The sequence below is a fragment of the Vicugna pacos genome, chromosome 4 (genome assembly GCF_048564905.1).
Source record: "Vicugna pacos chromosome 4, VicPac4, whole genome shotgun sequence".
NCBI classification, from domain to species: domain Eukaryota; kingdom Metazoa; phylum Chordata; class Mammalia; order Artiodactyla; family Camelidae; genus Vicugna; species Vicugna pacos.
This window is the reverse complement of record NC_132990.1, coordinates 29,856,187-29,877,528: the sequence shown is the minus strand read 5'-3', so window position 1 is coordinate 29,877,528 and position 21,342 is coordinate 29,856,187. Positions and strand designations below refer to the sequence as shown.

Here is a 21,342-nt window from a genome sequence, read left to right as displayed (position 1 = left end):
GGAAAAAGTTTAAGGTTGAAGTGAGAATAATCATAAACTTAAGTTTTATATAAGCTCACTAAAAGAGTATTTCATAATGGTTTTATGTTTTGGCCTAACATTGATCCTAAGAGTTAGCTAGTCAGGAGCAGCTCAGCATTAATTCTATCAGAACTAACATCACTGTATTTGGCAGATGTCCACTAACATCAAAGGGCCTTTGTTAATTAAGCCTAGAGAACAGATTAAATCATTGTGCCATTTTGGAACGTTTTCTTAGCCTATTGATCTTGGCAGGCACAAGTCATTATGTCATTATGTATCTTCTCAATCAATGGGTATTAAAATTACAACTATTATGGAAGGTTCCTGGAAGTATCTTAATGTAAAAAAAAGTTGAACAGAGACTGGGAACAGCTATTCTAATACATCTGTGACCCATTCATCTAGATTTTTTTTTTAAGTCCAGAGTCCCTAGATCACATTACCTCTATTGCCCCGTCACAATATTACCTTCAATGAGTTATGATTTATGTTATATTATGGCCCCTAGTAATACAGAAAATCAAAATATGGTCTATTTTAAACGCCAGTTCTGTATCTTTCAATAAACTGTGTCCAAAAGCGTTACTGTCTGTCATTCTGTGTTCTGAATATAAGGATTCTCATGATTCTCAAGGATTCTTATGTTTTGGTTGAATTTAGTTTCAGGAACTATTCAGTTTCTTAGATAGCTAAATCCTTCTGTCATAATGAAATCATGAAACAATATAGATCTCTATGTTTAAATTTGCAGTTAGAAAATTAAGAACCAAATTTAGTGATCAAGTAACTTTCTAAGAAGAAAGGTATTCCTTCTACTTCTTTCAGATACTTATTTTTTCTTACCTAAATGTACTTTTGTACTGGGATAATCTAATAGCCACTTCAAGTATTTCTGAAGTAGATTATATTTAACTCTTAAAGAGAGAGATGAATATGTGACATGCTGTTTCCCTACTGGACACAAAAACCTAGAAGGCACCAAAAAAAAAAAAACCATCACATAAGCACACTATTAATTTAAAAGATAACAGAGTTTTAAAGTATATAGGGCGTCCACTTAATCTACTATGACTTAAAGGAAGTTCCTGAATTTTTTTTTAATCTGTGTCGATCCTCAATGTACTAATCGGCAAATGTGATAATTCCACATCTCCCTGATTGGATAGTAAGAATTAATACATCCAAAGTTCACAGCAGAGTGCCTGGCATATGTTAGTTGTTATTATGATGATGATGATTACATATTAAGTTATAAAATATTTCTATCAATTATCTAATCAATAGTCCTGTTATGAGTGGAAGCGTGTCCCACAAAAAATTCATATGTTGAATTCCTAACACCAAGAACCTCAGAATGTGACCTTATTTGGAAGTAGCTGCATATGTATTTAGTTAACATGATATCATTAGGTTGGGACCTAATCCATTACGACTGGTATCTTAACAAAGGAGGGAGATTTGGACACAGAGAAGGCACTCTGGGAGGACTCCATGTGACGATGAGGGCAGGGACCAGGGTGATGCTTCTACTAGCCAACAAGACCCTCCAAAAGGAACAGCCACGGTACAGCCAAGACTAGCAGCCAAGCACCAGAAGCCGGAGGGAGTCCGGGCGGCTCCCTCGCAGCTCTCGTAAGGAGCTGATCTGCTAACACTGGTTCTCGGACTTTGAGCCACTGAGACAGAAGAGGATAAATTCCTATTGCTCAAGCCACCTAGTGAGTGGTATTTTGTATGGCAGCCCTAGAAAGAAATTATCACCCCTAACTCTATACGATGATTATTTCAGATGAGAAAACTGAAGTTCAGAAAGATGAAGTTAACATGTCCAAGATTACAGAGCTACAAATGATAGTTTGGGATCCAAACCCTGGTGATCTTACTCCAACATCAGAGATTCTTAATATCACAGCTGAAAAATCCAAAAAACTCAAAGTGTATATACTCTTCATAAATACTTTCATGTACCTTTTAATGGTTATGGAGCTATAAAAATAGCATAGTGAAATATAATATTCAATATCTTTTAATAACCTTTAATGAAAAAGGATATAAAACCAAATACATACATATATGTGCATGACTGGGACATTGTGCTGTACCCCAGAAACTGACACATTGTAACTGACTATACTTCAATAAAAAAATAAATGGAATAAATTACATTCTCAAAATCTAAAAAAATCTAAAAAAAAATAGTCTCTTAACAGTTGACTGCTTTCAGTCAAGAAAAAGATTCACAGATTTCTACATTTTCCAATGAGACATTTATGGAAAATTAATCAATATTTTATGCATACTAATATAACAAGTAAATACAAAAGAACTGAAAAAGCTCAACAGGGAAGGTATACAGAAGATTTTTAGTATAATTGCAGTAAAATACTTTCATAGTTACATTTTTGATATTACAGAAAGTGATAAATCCATGAACAAACCAATAAGAACCAGATAACAGTAGGAAAATAAAATAAAGCCAGGCAAGCTATAAATATGTTGAGATTTCTAGCAGACAGGGCAAACAGGTAAACATTCTCAGCCACAGGGTTCATAAATCCCGTGACATAAAAACAAGTCAGTGCTTAAACATAAATTTATCTACTTCTGACACCTGAGAAAATTCATTAACTCATTTCCAAGATTATCTACGAGTTACGCCTACAGATTATAGACAAGCTCTCCAATAACATGGCTCCTATGTAGATCCTCAAAACAAACCAACAGCGTGCTGTCAACACTCACAGATGAACACAAGTTTACGAGGCACCAACACAGAAAGGAGTCAAATGAATAGCTCTCAGATTGTCAAGAATAAATTTTAAAAGAAAGCTGCTATGATATACCCCAATCCCAAGACAAACTGATCACTCTGAATCAAAGACCAGGGAAGTTTGATAACCTCTTACGAAAATAAAACTACTGGAAGGACCAAGTTCTTCTTCGTCAACTAGTTTGGCGTCTATTCTAACACCCACTAAAATGGGTAAACAAGACCCCAAAGTTTGATCTTAGATCTTGGTAACTGTCTTTCTTCACCCCTGAGGCCATAGGAATGAAAAAAAAAAATTAAGAGAATATTTATTTCTAAGCAAGTTGCTTCCTGGTATCTTCTAAATATCATTTAAATATCTAAGGCCTGCTGACAAATGGTTTTATTTTTTACCTTAATCTCAAACTATCTACTCCTTCACAAACTGAATAAATTTGGGGACTATTCTATCAGAGCTGCTAGTATAAAGAAACGTATTTCTATTCTCAAATGCTGCATGGGTGATGCATTCATCCACCTCATACAGACGGTCTCTGTACTTTTGGGTACAAAGTTAAAATAACAAATACTATAATACATAGGGGTAGGAGAGAAAAAGGTATAAACTATCAGGTATAAAATATGCTACAAGGATCTATTATACAACATGAGGAATAAAGCAAATATTTCATAATAACTATAAATGGAGTATAACCTTTAAAAATTATGAATCACTATATTGCACACCTGTGACTTACATAATATTGTACAGCAACCATACTTCAGTTAAAAAAAGAAAAAAGGTGGCTGAAGGCATGCCCCTACTTAAAAGGAGTGTCTTATTTAGTCTTTCAGTGTTTGTGCCTATTCCTTTCAACATGACTTAACTCCTCACTTAGAAACTCTGAATCTCAAAAATTAAAATGTAACCTACCTTGTTCTCTGTTTTTGCTCTTGCCACTTCTGAGCACCAACTCCTTCCTTCCACCCTACTCCCCATTTTGAAGTAGACTTACCTCCCGTCTGAGTGATGACTTGTATGTCACTTGAAAGAGGACCATCTCCAATTGAGGTAAAAGCCAGGACTTTGACAGAATACGTTTTCTGGGGCACTAAGTTGCCAATGGTAGTGATTTGGCTGTCAGCTACATTGTGTTTCATCCAGTTGTTGACATGCTGAGTGGGATCCATCGTATAATAAACTCTGTATCCTTGAATCTGTCCATTTGGCTCTTCAGGTTCCTTCCACTGTACCAAAATTGTGGTTGAACTCAACATCCGCGCCTGGACATCCCGTGGGGCGCTGGATGGTGCCTGCTCTGAGGTCTGCGTTAGCACAGGTTCACTGGGAGGCCCCCGCCCGATGTTATTGACAGCAAGAACCCTGAATTCGTAATCTGAGTAGGGACTGAGTCCAGCGACACTGTAGCGTGTGGTTGCCACCCCATCAATTTCTTTGTAAGGTTCCTCAGAATTTTTAGGTTTATGCTGGATGATGTAGTAAGAGACAGGCTCAGGGTTCCCAGAGTCCCACGTCAGGGTGATGCTCGTAGCTGTGCTCTCAGTCACTACAGGAGTTCCTGGAGGCTTGGGTAAGGCTTGCAGGGAGAAAAAAAGACAGAGAGTACCCATTATCTTTAAGATGTTTTAAGAATCCATAAACTTACTATTACAATGACAGAATTACATGCCTCGTGAAGACTTAATGACATATAGCAAAGGACAGTTTTCTAAGTGGCCAGGAAGCACAGAAAGACATGCACAGATGACAAGTCCCAGTTTACTAGCAGTGTACGATATAGCACTGTGTTCTGGGGCCTGTATCCAAATTCACCACTTATTAGCTCTGAGATCCTGGACACGTTGCTTAACTTCTCTTTGCTTCAGTTTTCCCATGTGAAAAATGGGAAAAAAATTGTTATTATTGGATTGTACAGTCGGGTAACTTTTTCACGAGTTTGCTGTGAAGATTATTGAGCTAATCCAGTAATGCTCTTAGAATGTATCTGGCACCCTCAAAAAACAGTAATTACAGTAAGTACAATGATTACAACCAAAAGCTTGGCCAATTAGACCCCTGCTTCAAAAAAGTGATATAACTAAATCTCTGTAAACATTGAAAAGAACAAAATTTGAAATATAATGAAATGGTATTAACTGGATGTCAAAGAAGAGTTATCCATATCGTTTTCCAGATTTAAGTCAGAGACAACATTGCTATAACTTCTTTATAAATAATCCAGCCAAGAATTTTAGGGTCACAAAGAATAATTAATCAAATTCCAATTCATGTTTTTGCTTAATATTCAAAGTATGCTGAAGGAACTAAATTAAAGCATATTCACAAATCACTTTTTAAAGTATCTTACTGTCATAACGCATATTCTATATCCAACATCAGTCATATAAGATTGCAGCTACATGACAAACATTGTCCTTCAGAGATCTCGATCTTCCCTTTCAGCAGAAGAGCACAACTCAAAATGCTCCTAATAAAGAACACAAACCATCTACATTGGTGGCCTCATATTAAAGTACCTCGCTGGACAACGATTCTGAAAGGTAGTGGTGTTAGGGAAACAAGGAGAATTTCATCAGCTGACTTTTTAGAGAAATCTCGGAAGGTAACACTCATATTATCACCTCTTTAGGACTTCTCTTTCCTTGTCAACTTCAAGGCAAAAAATACCACATTCGCTACAGTGACAACTTTTCAAGAGCAGCAAGTTTGGACTTAACAACTCCTACATCCCCCATCCCTAGAGCGCTGTCTGGCACTGAGCAGGTTTTTAATAAGCATGTGGAGTGACTGACTAAGTGAGTCCACCCCCATTCTCCTCATTCTCTTCAAGGTGCTTTCTGTTTCAATTCATCCTTGCCTTCCAGAATCACCCTTACGTCTTATTTATTTTTGACGTGGAGGGGGTAGAGAAGCAGCACGAGTCAGGAAAACAAAGAAAAGAAACTGAAGAAGATACTAGTTTAATGTGACTCGTGCTTTTGAATTCCTGAAGGTCTTTAGTAAACTGTCAAATATTTAAAGCTGAGATAGTTAGTATGGGAAAGGCAATTCAATATTTGCCTGTTACTCTAAGAACCATGGAATGATAATATTTGGCCAAGGGATTTACTGAAAATAATCATAAAAAGACATTTGTTTAAATATTCTGGCATAGCATTTTTCAAGCAAGTGAATGATTTCAATTTTCACTGATGTCTTTCTGAATTTTTAAGGCAAGTAAAAATAGTGCTAATGAAAGGTGTGTTTACTGATATTTCACGGATACTCTAAGTTTTACTAAGTGACAGTGATGATATAGTGCAGGTTTTGTCTGCAGTGCATGAAGAATAGTATGCTAATACAGTAAGGATATGCAATAAAACATTACTATTTTATATAACTAAAGTTTGACAGTGGTGTTTACCTTGTTCATATGTCACATCATTGACTTCATATGGTATACATTAGCTAAATCTGCTTGGTTGAAGATGTAATACTGACTATTATATGTATTTTTTTTTTTTTTTAGGACCACACTTCCTAGAAGGGGAAGATACTTTGTGTTCATTTTGCAATAGTTCTAGACATTTGCAGGAACCTAAAGTCACCCTCAGACTGACCCATTTTGTAAATGTTTTTTAAAATTCTAAAACACTGGATAAAAACAACTGGTAACTGCACACACTCTGTTTTCTCCCCTGTGAGTCAAAGCCATGGAATATAGTACTTCGGTTGTATTCGGTACACTTATTTCTAGAAAATATTATTTGTTAAGCACTTCATCTATGCGAGGTGAGAGATAAAGCTAAAACAATAGAATCATACTTGCATTTTGATTTTTAATGGTAGGCGCTAATAAAAATTTCAAATATCTATTATTAGACCATGTTAATTTCAACCCTTTCTCTTTTTGTGTTCTTGGATTTTGTACATTTATTAACATTTATCTGGACTTCTGTTATGTGCCTCTTCTCAAGGTTCTAGATTGATATAAAACCGTGCACATCAGCCCAACCATAACGCTTGACCTTGTCTAGCACTGCTCATCCTGCCCTGTTAGTGCCTGGGCCCAGCCTGTTCAATATTTTGATAATCATCCCTACTTAGGCTGTGAATACTTTTAAGAGAGAATCTGCCTACCTACATCTGTGTATCTTACATGATACCACAGATAAAATTAGACTATGACATCTGAAACACTGAACAATGAATTGATTCACTGTAGAATTCCAAGGACTTTGTAGAGACATTATTAGTCAGTTGACTCGAGTATCCTCAGATCTTGCAAGCATGAACCACTGAGCATACCTTTGACAGTGATCTGTGCTATTGCTTCAATGACACCCAGTGTCGACATAGCCACACAGGTGTAATTTGCTGACTGTCTTACATCATTCAGTTCTAGGACGTTTCTTCCTATCGGCATGTCATCTTCAGGTGTCAGATCTTCTGCCCCCAACATCCACTTCACATAAGGCATTGGTGACCCCACAGCCACACAGGTGATATTAACACTTCCACCTGGCATGATTTCATGATTAGTGGGTGGGATAGAGAATCTTGGAGGGACACGGCGAACTGGAACAAAACACAAGGGAAGATGATAAAATATACAAGGCAAGAGAAAGTGGCTTGATTAAACACGTGACATGCACTGTACAGACACAATTAAACTATTGAAACACATTGTGGATTGTCCAAAAATAAAACATGAAAAACTGTGGATAATACAGACCATACAAGTATGGTGTGTGTATACACAGAAAATTTTATTTAGCTTTGTCATTGATATCTCAGACACATTCATACAAAAGTTGATTCAGACCTACAAGGGTCCCACAAAAAACTATCTACAAACTAACAATACACAAACTTCATGCAGAAGATAAACACAGAAACATACACATGCATGCATATAACAAGGGTTCTATGAATGCATGTATATGCAGGAGGGGGGCTGGAAGGCACTAGCAGGTTTATGTTCAGAATCAAAACCAGCTTCATTGCTGTGCTCTTCCAGGTGATGTGAAAACACGTGTGGGACCACGCTGTCACACCCCAGCCCTGGAAAACATCATCTAGAGTACACTGAAAGTGCAATGCATTTGCTTTCAGACTCAGAGTAGGGTACAGCCTCAAGACCTCACATTAACACTGAGACAAACACAGAAATATATATACATATCGATTTACAGTCAAGAAGAAGAAATAAAGCCAATGCCAGTAGAGATACTGGATTGGATCATGCAAGGCATGCACATGGTGTCTCAAGGCCATGCTGATTAGGACAATGGGAGAATGGCTAGAATCCAAGACAGCAATGACAACAGAGGAAATAACTGGAATAGAACTAAATACAGAGGGAGGAGGGCTAAGTACAGAGACTGAGACAGGGATTTAGGGAGAATAGGGTTGAAAGTAGAAAGATATTAGGCGAAGCTAGGTTGTCAAAGGTAAGGACTGCAAAATCAGGAAGGGGGCTGGGGAGTTCACATTCAGGATTCCATTCCGTTCATGTCTAAGGTAAAACAACATAGATGATGACAACAGAAATCTAGGAAAAGGCTTTTTATGCCTTCATTCAAATTACGAGACACAGGATCTAAACCATACAGTGGACATGACATTAAGAGAAGAGGTCATATTAAAGCAACACAACACAGAAAATTACCAAGCAATTACAGTTCAGTGTTCCTGCTTCAGATAATCTGCATGTTTATGTGTGTTTTAAGTACATGTGTCTTGGACATGGTACAAGGAGAGGGTAAGAGACAAATAGGTTTCATCTTGGGCTTTTACTGGCAAAATGTTACACCAAGAGCATTTCAGATCAAGAGGTAATCATTAGAAGCATACCTTAAATATGGATAATAAACTGTTACTTAAAATAATTAAGTTAATAAACAAACAACCTCAAAACTCCAAGATAATGAGAGAATAATTCTGTCAACTTTTTGGCTGTACTTAACGGTGAGAAAAACCTCCGTAGATTTGAGAGGGCTTGCTGCGATGGCCTCACGGGTGAATGACAGGCAGAGGAGAAGTAAAGAGAAAGCTAAGCATGCCTCCTGCAGCCAATTCACAGGTTACACAAAGCAAACAGGAGCCGGTGTCAAAGAGCAAATCAAGAAAAATGGAGGAGAGCTTAGTCTTCATGCTTGGGATTAGGGGAACAACTACAAAAAGTCATTCTACGGGCAGCAGGCATCTTTTTAAGACAGAAGTTAAAGGTGGGGCAAGAGACGGGAAGAGTGGAGCAAAAAGGAAAGCAGGAACACTGACCGAGTTCACTGGACCTGAGAGAGTTACGTGTTACCCCATTACCATGCACCCAGGTACATCCTCTCCCATCATGCACCGCAGTTAGGTACCACCAGCAAGCACCAGAAGCCACAGCCAAGGGCATTCTCTGCTAGAACATACCATTAACCAAAAGAAGACCACAATGCAGCTACATTCATTTCATTTGTATTCTTTGTTATTGGTTTAATTAATAGTTTTGTAAGGTGGGTAAAAAGTAAAAAACACACCAACCTTCTCGCAGCTCTGAGGGATGTAGGGGGTTTGATGCAGAACACAATGAAATGAGGAAAGGAGAAAAACAAGGGAAACACAGAGAGAGTAAAAAGGCCATATCAAGGCTTTCAACTGCTACTTGAACATCTTTATTTGCTCTAGTTAATCCTTCCTACCTCTGCTGAAAAAGTTAGCAATACCTTATGGACTAACACAGTATTAGAAACAATAGCTAGCATCATTTTGAAATTTTTCCAATGAAGAAGGTACACATGCCTCATGCAGCAAAGGAGGTCGTCACTGTGAAAAGAAGGATCAAGGGGCTTCCAAAGAATTTGGAGAAGAAATGGTTTTCTTCGTATTCTCCCACCCCGGACTCCAGAGAAAGACAGGAGAGAAAAACATCCCCATGGAAACAGAATTATCTCAAACAAAAATTTCAAAATCAAGCTAGATATTTTCCTAAGGGAACCCATCCTATTGTGACTTTAAGCCCTGGCAGTCTTTTTATCTACTCCCACCCCCACCCACACCATTTGTGGTAGTTCACAGACATGGAGACCAAGAGTAAGAGCATTGTCACTGGACACAAAACTACAGGAAGCAGCTCTGAAAATTCCTGGGAAGAAGAATTATTTCTTTCTAGTGGAAATGAAAGGCCCAGTCATTCATAAGCTCAAAATGTAATCAGTTCTATTACTTTATGAGGAAACAGGGATGTCTCCTCATTCATCTTTGTCCCAAGGACAACTAATATGTTTTAAAATGCAATCACTGTTCCCTGGCAATCAAGAGATTAAACTTTTCAGAAATTGAACAACTAAAAAAACACACATGTGTGTTTATATATATGCTCATACATAATACTATGTGTCATAAATAACTAAGGATAAAAAAAGAAGGAAGAAAATACAATTCTGCTATTTGCATGTAGCTTTTTTTTTTAGTTAGTAGCTTATCCTTACAGCTCCACAGCAGAGGTCTCGAAGACCAATACCTTTATGCTTGGAGCTGTGCAGAGAACTGATTAGTAGCACACCAAGCAATAATTTCCAGGTTTGATAAGGAAACAGTACAGTAACACAACAGAAAAAAGAAAAAAAAAAGGAAACCTCAAACCAATGCAAAGCACACTTCAATCACTGCAGTCAAAATAGGACTTAAGATGTAAAAATGCACATATACTTACAAACTTCAAGCCTCAGGATAGATTTCACTCAAAAGTTGTCAGTTTTTTTCTTAACTGTGTATTTAAAACCGTTTAATTCTCCATTTGCTAAAATGCTCCAGCTATTATCACTACTAGCAAATCAGTTCTTTAACTACTGACATGGTCACACGGATCCTGTGGGTATCTCAGCTCCCCCTGAGCCTGAATGAAAATGCAACACCAGGATTACGTCATTCCTACCTCTGACATATAAATTGGCAGGGGCAGAATAGCGAGTGCCCGCGCTGTTGGTGGCAACACACTCATATTTTCCTTGGTCAGATTCTTCGCTCTGTTCGATCTGAAGGGCTCCTGTACGGATATAAAATATATTGCCAAAGAGATGGTCAGAGAAGGCTTCCTCAGTTCAGAAAGCTAAACCTCTTAACAATATGAAAAGCCCTGCAAAGGAAGATCCGCTCAACGTCGATTCAATCTCTCGCTAAGGTGCACAGACAGAAAATGATGTGATGAGAAAAACATATAGATTATTTATTTTTTAAATTTTTACATCATCAATGCTAGCATTAAAAAAAAACAAACAGTATCTCTTTTCCCAAGCAAGACTTCTAGTCATAATTAACACTCTTATTTCCTAGACTAATAAAATGAAGATGGGTGAGACTGCTTCAAGGAAGTATGGCTTTTAAATAAAACAAAAGATTAATTTCTGATTTTGTTTTGTTTCATTTTGGTATCAAAAGTGGCGCAAAAGAGAGGTACGCTCAAAAAAAACCAGGCCGGGTTTTTAAGAAAGTCTTCTGTGGAAGAAAGCCAAAAATACGCAGCGAGCACAAAAAAAGGCTGCACAAAGCAAAAAAATTAAAATTAGTCATTATAATATCATGAAAATATTACTTAAAGAAACAAAACTCCCTTAAGACATGCAGATTTTTAAGAAAAGAAAGACAAGTTTGCCACGACTTACAATCATTTATTACGTTTGCTGAAAAACAAAGAGTAGTTGAATTAGAAGGTTTGAAAAAAAAAGTTAAAAAGCACGGCCTTGGCCAGCCAGGAGAGCCAACCAACCACTGCTTGAGGACCGCGAGACGGATCCCCTAAGACACCCATCAAAATCCACCAGTGGGATTAGCAGTGTGGTGTCACAAAACCCCAAGAAAAATACAAAACAAGAATTACAAAAGAAATGCACACTGTGTCAAAGTCGAAAAACCAGCAATACCACATACCACCAAGAATACTCAGCACCTTTTGCTTCCATAGCCTGAAGGACAGAAGATCGAAAAATCCAGAGGCGAGTAATCCAAGAAAAAAAGAAGTCCGGGAAGAAAAAGGCATGGCTGTCAGGTTGTAGGCGAGTGGGATCAGGTGGAAAGGGGAGTCATTCTTTGACTTTTAAGACAGTAAGAGAAAAAAGAATTGAAGAACAAAAGCAAAAACCTTTTGAAAGATAAACACAAAAAGCAGGTGTTCCAGGCTGTCTTCTGCATGTCTGCCACTGTTCTCCAGACCATCTTGGCTTTGGTCCGGAACAAGAACAGCTAAGGAAGAAAAAAAATGATCTTTTTTTTTTCTCCAGTTGGACAAAAAAAAAAAAAAAAAAAAAAAAAAAAAAGGGAAAAGAAGAGAAAAAAAGGAAAAAAAAAGGAAAAAGGAAGAAGAAGAAAAGGAAAAAAAGAGGGACAGATGGTACGCTGTGACTGGTCTGTGGTCTAAAGACCCGATATGCTTTCTTTGAAGCATATCACAACTTAAATAATCATTTTCATAAAGAAAGAAATGAACAAAACAAAGAGAAAAAGAAAAAGAAACGAAGAATTCACAACATGAGAGTCACCAATCATAACCAAACGGTACAAAGAAAAAATATAAAAGTTGATGGACAATATTGGAATGATTTTGAAAACAGGACAAAGATGGGAGTGATGAAAGGACAGAAAGAATGAGTAAGATCATTCTGTGAACGTTAGTTCAGCACTCTTACCTCTTATTGGTGTACCACCTGGGTGGATAATATGAATGCAAATAAGATTAGAAAGAAGAAGCATTAGTACGAGAAGAAGGAGGCTAGGGCTGGGGAGAAGAATTAAATTAGATTTACAGAATTAAATAAGGTTTTAAAAGAAACTTGAATTACTATACTGGTAAAACAGGAATATATTAGATTGCATCATTAGATCATAAAAGCAAGTTGCATTATTATACCACAGAAGGCAAACACCACACTAGGCAGCATTGCCTTCCTCAGAGAAGCAACTGAGTTCTCAGGTCTGGGGTCATATAATCTTAGACTTTTATCTTATATGCCTCATATTCTTTAAAAAAAAAAAAAGAACTAAACAATATCTTTAAAGACATAGTTGAGGAAAATACTGGCTGATCTATTTAAGTATATATATAGATACACATATATATACTGTTGTAGGAAATGCTACAGACTAACTAGAAACAAAACACTGTTCATTGGATAGATCTTAGGCTACTTACTATGCTACATTTGTGTGATATAACTTGCGTACTATTTTATTTTTCTACACAGTGTTCTTACAGTAACAGTTCTGTGGATATGTGCATGTGCGCGCCACTAAGGAAATCTGGTGTCTACACTGACAGTTAGTAAAATGCATGCCATGCATTTTATTAATAATAATAATAATAATAATAATAATAATCTGAATATGGAAATTAGTGGGGGTGAAGTGCGCTTCAGAACTAAGCACTTACCAATAGATTCTGGAGATTTAAATACGGAGAGAAGAAAGACAGCATAAAAATATTATTATATTCCTTATAATTTGGTACAAATTTTTCAGAGTTAAAGCTTTATACACTACATCATCTATGTTACATGTGAATAATTAATTCTTTATTTATAATAACAGAATGCTAATCTACACAATTCTGCTGACAACAAGCGAAAGAGGCAGTTAACAAGACGCTTTAACATCACAGGACAGGTCAAAAGCTGAGAATTCTGGGAAGACAGGCAGTTAAACAGCTTAGAATTCTATATCAATATTACTACCAATGCCAAAGTACACAGCTTATCAATATATGTCCCTGTGAAATTACCTAGGGACAGGCTCTAAAACTTTACAACAAATTTAGAGTTATCTCCATTTTTAATCTAAAGAGAGCAAAGGAATAAACTTGGGATGGGAGAAAGGAAAAAGGGGGGGGGGGGGGTTGGGGAGAGAAAGAGAGAGGGAAAAAGAGAGAGGAGCCAAAGCTGGAGTCTACACCAAAAGCAGACTTCTGTAGATCCAGTCACTGGAGGATTCAAAAATCTTTTGTGTGGGCGCACACCACTGTGGCTAATGTGTAGACAATATGCACTCATACTGATATTATAATAATCGTAATAAAAACCCCCTCCTTTCACTGGTACTTTGTAAAGGACTTTATAAAAAAAAATACATCTGGTTACCCGTGAGATACCATTTCCCTGTTTCATGTATTAGTGAAAAGAAAGTAGATGGGCCCAAACTTACTAAACTTCAGTACTTTGATGAGTTCAAATGTAGAAAAGACAGAGAAGATACACTTTAATAAAATCGAATCCTTTTAGTGTTCAATTTGAACATTCTTGTTTTTAATGGATTTAACCATTGGAACTCCTTGCAAGTTCTGAATGAAGTCCAATGTTGAAATAAATTTGTTTCAAAAGAAAACAGAAATAAGAAAGAAAGAGGAGAAAATGGATCCGTCAACTACTGCAGAAGAGCAGTAAATTAAAAATTATCAAAAGTACAGTCACAGCAGTGAGCAATGTGGATTAAACAGAAGCTGCAAAACACAGAGAGGAGGAAAAAGACAGACTCTGAAACAGGCTATGACATAAACGTGGACAACAGTAAATAACAGAGAGAGAAGAAGAAGAAAAATCAATACCTAAAAATTAAACTTAAAAAAAAATAGAGAGAGAGAAAACTAAAATAAATAAATAAAAAAATAAAAATTTTCTAGCAGTTCATGGAAACAGTAACAAGACCCTACCTGATCGTAACTGCTTAATACGGCCGTTGTTGTTGCTTGTGTCGACGGGCAGAAAATCTTTGAACCAAGTGATTTCTGGATCCGGATTCCCACTGGCTGCACAAAGCATGGTGGCCGTGCGTGTACGCTCAACCACCTTCAACTGTGGGCCCATGTCTATGGTAGGGAAGCCCCTGGGAATTTGATCCTCTGCAAGACAAAAGGCGATACCAACAGGTTTTCGAGTCAGATACCCAAGAGGCAGGAGAAATGGCCCATTAACCTTTCGATTAACTTCTTGGCATTTGTTGAGAGGCTGACACAAATGAGGTAGCATTGCACTGTCAGGTTAGGCTACGTCACAAAGTTGTTTCTGGCCAGAAGAGTGCACAGTCTACACAGGAGGCCAACAGCTGAAAAAACACAGACCTGTGTGATGAAAACATGATCGAGGAATGCATCAAATTTTCTGGGAGCACGGAAGGAGAAGTAATTACAGAATAGGTATCTGAGGTGGTCCATGAGTACCAAGAGGAAGCTCTGAAATTGGCTTTTAGGAATGAGTATAGCTAGCCAGAAAGAAGGAAGCATCAGAAACAGAGACACTGAGAAGGAAACTTCTCATTATGGGAAAACTATTGACCCGGCAGAGCTAGCTTCACAAGTACATGGGGAACAAACTCATTAGCTGGATGAAACTACCTGTATTCAAATCTGTTAAGTTATTAACTTTAAAGTAAAACTATTTTTCACATAAGCAAAGTTTCAACCTGAACAAATTCCTTTGTAGGGAGTTTCAATTAGTCTGAAAATTATCTGAAAGTTTCCCTTACAAAAGACTTAAAAGAACAAAAGCAAGTCAAAATCACCACATTCCTGGGGGTAAGAGAATCCTTGGCTCCATTCCAAAGACTTGTGCCATTTTCATTAAAAGTCATTAAAAAGTTGAAACTTGTCAATTTTAAATCTTCAAATCATCCAAAATTCATTTCTCCTATCCCACATCAAAATTGTCCCAGATCTTAGATCCTGAGATGTTAAAGCCCTCTTAAGCCCTCAAGCATGACCCACATTGATAACCCACACTGCCAGCTCTTCCAGCCAGCTTTTGAAAGGTATATTCTAGTTAAGCAATGGAGGAAATTTAGTTATATGGGTGATAATTATCTCAATTAGAATTTGGCTGTTTGAGAATTATTAGGAAACATTTTGACTTCTAATTGGGCCCAGTGTTAATGTAATCAACATTCCCTCATGACCCCTAATGAATTTTCATCAGCCACCAATTCCAAAATGACTCAAAGGCACAACCAGTGAGCAAAATAGAACTTATGAGATATGGCACCCAGCTTCTCCTTGGTGTCTCCTACAACTTCTGGCATGATCCTGTTAATCTTGACAAAGAGGTGTAATTTCTAGGGAAAAGGTTCCATTTTGATGACCCCACTGCATCCTCAGTCAAATCTATATATTCTCCAAGGTCCCTATAGTAAACTCAAATCTCCTAAATCTGGTTAGCGAAGTCCTTTAAAATCAGGACCCATTTTCCCTCAGCCTCCCATGGATGATCTCCCTCCTAGGAAATCTCTCTTCTGCCCACACTGAAATCCTTACCACTCCCCAGACAAATCCTACCCACTGAGTACCCTGTCCATGTCTTGGGTAAGTCACACAGCCAAAAATTGCTTTCTTTATAAAGCTTTTTGAAACTCTCTCATATTCAGTCTTTTCCTTCTCATAGCAACTGTAGCAGTAAGAACCTAAATCTATTGCCTTGTATCTTTTATTTCTCATCAGTTTATTGCTCCACAACACAAATTTCTTCAAGGCTCACTTGCATTCAAATTCCTTGTCATCAAACTAGTCTGGTTTGACAGATTTTAAGAGAACTCCAGTAAGTCCCTAGCCTAAACATGAGTATCACAGTGACTAACCAGTTTTCTACCACACATAGTAGAAAATTACTTATGGTAGAGAGTTCATGAGAAGAATAGTTAAGAACAAGAGGCTTTAAATGTGAAAAGTAAAATGCTTGCAACACAATAAAGCTCCCTAGGAAGGGAAGTTACCCTAAGCATTAAGTCCAGGTTATCATTGTGAAAGAAAATCGAAGAGTAATAGGGAAGAGTGTAGACTCTGGCTCTCCCACAGGGAGGTTTACGAGTCCAAAAGAAGGCAAGTTAGGTTTCACATATGGATTCACTGGAAAACATTTTTCTGTCCCACCCGCTAATTAGGGCCAGAGACTAAAAAAGCAACAGTTTACTTCAATGAGCTACATTTTACTTACGTTGAAAAACATGGCTCTTTTGAAGAAGCAGTGATGCATTCTGTTTATCTGAATACTTACACACTGTCAGCTAAACCCAGGTCCCCTGTTGACAAGTGCCAGAAAGAGTGGTTAAGAATGGAATTTCAAGACGATTCTGCAAGTCTCTAAGGCAATGTGAAAAACTACAAATCAGGTAAAGAGTATTTTGCAAAATAGGCTATGCTAATTTTAATAATCTATTCCACTTGAATCACATCAGTTTGGGTTTTTTTTTTTTAATGGCTTTAAAGCTTTTGCCAATGTATTTACACCTAAAGCTTAGTTTTAATGTTATTTGGGGAAAAAAGAAAGCTGAAAGCTCAATAGCCATTTTACAACACACATCATATTATTAAACATCTTGCTTGACAGCTATTGACACAAAATACTTCAAGGATCAAAACAGTCTACCTTCAGTGCCTGAAAGTCAACTACATTGACTCAGTCACCTAGAAATGAATTTCTAAAAAAGCTCTTAGATTTTCTGTTGTTAATTTCCATATTTAAAGAAACTAACGTCAGTTAATAAAAAATCTCCTTGGGATTCCTGAGCTTTTCCGTCTTTCCCAGGACAATGAGTTACCCCTGTGGCATCTAACTACTAGTTAAATTAGTATGCATTGACACCACTCTCCAATCATTACTTTTCTTCTACAAGTTTCTCTCTCTGAAGAACCATGCCAATATTCTGTACCCATCAGCGGCAAGTGTCAAAGACTTAAGATTGTTGAGCCACTTATCAAAGGCTCTTACCAAAGAAATCTAGAATTAATAACCATTTATAAGAAATGAAGCCCTCACCTTGGGGACAGCTGACAAAATTGACTTGTGCCCTATGGAAAGCAGACTAACATATTTGCATGCCCTTTCTTTTCCTTCTTGACTCATAAAGAACACTCCAGAGCCCCCCTTCCCTATACACAAGTGCACAGCAAAGATAATCTTTCTTGCATAATAATCAGATGGAGAATGTAAAGAGAGCTCATTTCCTATTTTTAATAACGGTAATTAAATTCTATCCATCCCCCCCCCACAGAACCTCTTTGAATGTATTTTCTTCATTAAATTTTCATGAGACACATCACAATGTAACAGATTCAAATAGCCAGAGCTGTTACACATTGACAGTTGTGGCTTGTTTCCAATTTGACTGTCAAGTACTTGACAATAAAACTCAGTATTCAACATAAAATGAACTGTAAAAATAATGAAATTTCTAATTGGTATGCTTATCTCAGTGGGCGTAGTTGGAAGATGTTAATTGCTTTTTTTTTTCACCTTTGCATTTATTAGTGATCCATATAAAACTGCCTTGGCCATTTGATAACATCAATTTTGACAGCTCATCGAATGTATGGTAACAGGAACTTAAGGGAAAAAAAATCAATACTCTTTATGTGTTAACCATATTAACTTTTACAGGGAAATGCAGAATCAAAAATTAACAAATTGGCAGTATGTTAGTAGCTTTAAACTTTTACATGAGGTGAAAAGAAAAACATTTTGTCCTATTCATTAATGTGCTCATTAAGCTTTAAAGTGCCTTACTTATCACTGTTCCATATTAATATTCAATCACACAGAATTAGCTACTAATTCATCAACAATTTAAATCAGACTTGACCTTCACAAAGCCATTTGGTCTGTCATTTTGAGAGGCCATTAAAGGGCAGATTACTACATACTTGTGCTTAGTGAATTGTAGAAGTCATACATATTTTGTTTGGAATGGCAGCTATAATAGATCTGGAAATATAGCACATTCTTTGTATCTTTTGGTGTCTTAATGAAATATGCTGATATGAAACTTCCAGTTCCATTAAGGAAAGAGAAAAATGAACATCAGCATTTTCCAGAGTTAATGTCTCATTGCTTAAAACTTTGGTTACTAACCCCTGATCTACCCAGGACTTGAAAAGAAAGTGTGGGGGGAAATAGTCTAACTTTGTTTTGTAAGAAGCTGTGATTTAAATATATGTTATTCATTAAGTCATACCTTTTGCGTAATTTGCTCAAACCATTTCCATTGTTCACCATAAGCAATTTTAATGATGCTTTACTTTCGCTCCAATTCTGCAAAGACTCAATCTTCCTTATCTGAGAGGAAACCACACAACTAAATTGCCTGCTAAGGCCACAGCCTCCTAGCAAGGCGGCCCTAAGCAGTTCTTAACTAAGGTTGCTTGGATTCAGTGAATGTAGTCAGACTGGTGCTTTGACTCTGCTCCCAAGGGAGTTAAAGAGGTTTTTCAATGAAGGAATGTTTGCTATGATGCCACACTGCCAATTTTTCAAATTTACAGCAAATATGTTTATGAAGAAAAAAGTCAACTTTATCAACAGTATGCTCTTTCAAAAGAAATATTAAAAGATGTAGCAAATATACCTGATCTTTTAGGTATTATTGATAATACAGAGGTTTTGATGAGAATGGCAGTACAATAAAGCAAATTCAGAGCCTGGAAAAAGAGATATAAGCACCCCCTCTAGAGAACTCAACTCCCCTGAATCACTTTCCTGAGGACTAAACAGTTCATAGTGGCTCTTCTTTAAAAGCTTACGAAGCTCACAAAGGGCAGAGCTATATGTTACTTCTTTCTTAACCAGTATTCAATAAACTCTTGCAATTTGACATATTTAAGAAATTTTGGCAACCTCTTCTGCATTCATTCATGGGATATCTCTGAATTCCTACTGGGCTGATTTCATGGCACTTATTTAAACAGTTAATTATTCTTTCATCTTTTTTTTGTGACTATAGATTTGGCCTCCCCTATTTGCATATAGGTTTAAGAGACCAAAATTATCTTTTATAGGGTCTTGACTAGTATTTAAAAATTTTAAAATTCACAAAAATAGTTCTTAACGGTGGCTTTCTTCATTTTTATAGCCATAAGTCTTATTTAATCAGCAAATGATTTTCATCAGATGAGATGTGCAATTTATGTTTGGCTCTTTCTTTCATTTAATGCAAATGCTGCACTAGAAGCATACAATTCAATTCCTACTTTCTTAATTTTACAGGAAGGTTTCCCTCATACATTGGTTTCAAGTTCCTACATGTCAAAATGGCAACCACAAGACAAAAATCTTAAGGGTGAACACAATGGAATTCAAAAGAATCAGCAGAATGCATATCTCTACTCTGCTATCCTATCTTTAGAATAACAGAATTCTTCATGTTCAAACTAATGGTAACATCCCAGTGAATCACTAAGTTACAGGCTCAGACACTCCGGGTCTTCTTTCACTGCCAGGAGCAAACATTTCTTAGTGGCTGGATGTCTTAAAGCTTTAGGCATTCACAACATAGTCTTACAGAAGTACAACTAACTTCTTCTTTTGAAGGATGAAGGAATTACATAAGGGAAGTTTTCCTGAACATCAGTCAAGTATTAGCTGAATAGTATGAAGAAAATTTTCTTAAATAGAAAAGTTATGCCCTTGAAATATATGGGAAGGCATCCTTATCTGTTAGAGAAACAGTACTAATTTAACATAAAGTCAGTGTGTTTTTATACCTAGGACAGTAAAAATCCTCTTGGAAAGTTTGAATATATTGGTCTTAAAATCATTAAATAAAAAAGTCTCTTTGTATTTATGAACCTTGAATAATACTAGGCTATACAAACTGTTGACTATAATAACTATTATATTAACTATTAAACTATTTTTAGTTAAAAAAAATCTACTGGATAGTCAATAGATCATCATCCATTCTATAGATATTGACTGAAAACCTCCTTTGTGCCAGGACTGGACCAGGCAGTGGGTATGAAGTAACCTAGAGAATCTCTATATTGTTGTGATTTAATTGTACCTGCAGGATAATTAGATTCTTTGGGAGTAAAAATAGTACTCAGCTCATCGACGGGAGGACTGAATGAGATAATGCATTAAATGTGCCTACAGCTACCTGCACTTGTGCCTGGTATCAAGTAATACATCAGCATATATGCACTTACTGTTCCCCAGTCTCCCACAGAAGACGTAAATAGAACAGAGGCAAGTGACTCTAAGGTGTGACAGGACAAGAGCTGTGGCAATAAACTGTAAATGGGAAAAATATTCCATACAAATCATAAAAAAGGAATTATATAGACATGCAAGTGAATTTAGAGGGTGGTATCCATGCCAAGTAACCTCTTAAAAGCTAGTAAAAGCCCTTGTTTCTCATTCTGAATAAGATTTCAGGCTTTTTGACTAATCAACAGTACAAATAAATCATACTGTTGTCTGATTTGTTCTCCAAAGCAAACTTCAAAAATAACACGAAATATTTGGGACAGCAAAGCCTTGTTGTGAATGACTGAAAACACTGAAACCATTACAGACTTACTAGGGTTGCTTGAGGCAAGGGTGGTATCATGATAAACACTTTCAGGAGACACAAAACAGAGAGACTCAGCAAAACAGTTACCTGTTTCCGATCATACCTACAGCAAAAAATTTTTAAACCTTTTAATCTCTAGATTTGGTATATTTTTACTTCATCATGTTTCCTCTATGTCAACTGCTGTTCTTTGAATAAATATTCATCATGAACAGTGATAGAACTCTTAATCACTATCAACTTATGATGGAAGACACAA

General features: G+C 36.8%; 1 protein-coding gene across 35 annotated transcripts in view; it reads right to left on the bottom strand.

Annotated features, from left to right (window-relative positions):
• Positions 1–21,342, bottom strand: part of PTPRD (protein tyrosine phosphatase receptor type D) — a 1,865,527-nt gene that overhangs the window by 177,272 nt on the left and 1,666,913 nt on the right. For 34 of the 35 annotated variants that reach the window (XM_072959433.1, XM_072959445.1, XM_072959436.1 and 31 more), the window contains 4 exons: positions 14,461–14,649; positions 10,702–10,812; positions 7,083–7,352; positions 3,790–4,371 (listed from right to left, as the gene is read on the bottom strand). In XM_072959433.1, coding sequence (XP_072815534.1) covers positions 3,790–4,371; positions 7,083–7,352; positions 10,702–10,812; positions 14,461–14,649 — 1,152 coding nt within the window. Of the gene's footprint in view, positions 1–3,789; positions 4,372–7,082; positions 7,353–10,701; positions 10,813–14,460; positions 14,650–16,729; positions 16,815–21,342 lie in introns of those variants that run through there. The other variant, XM_072959458.1, reaches the window with a different exon arrangement.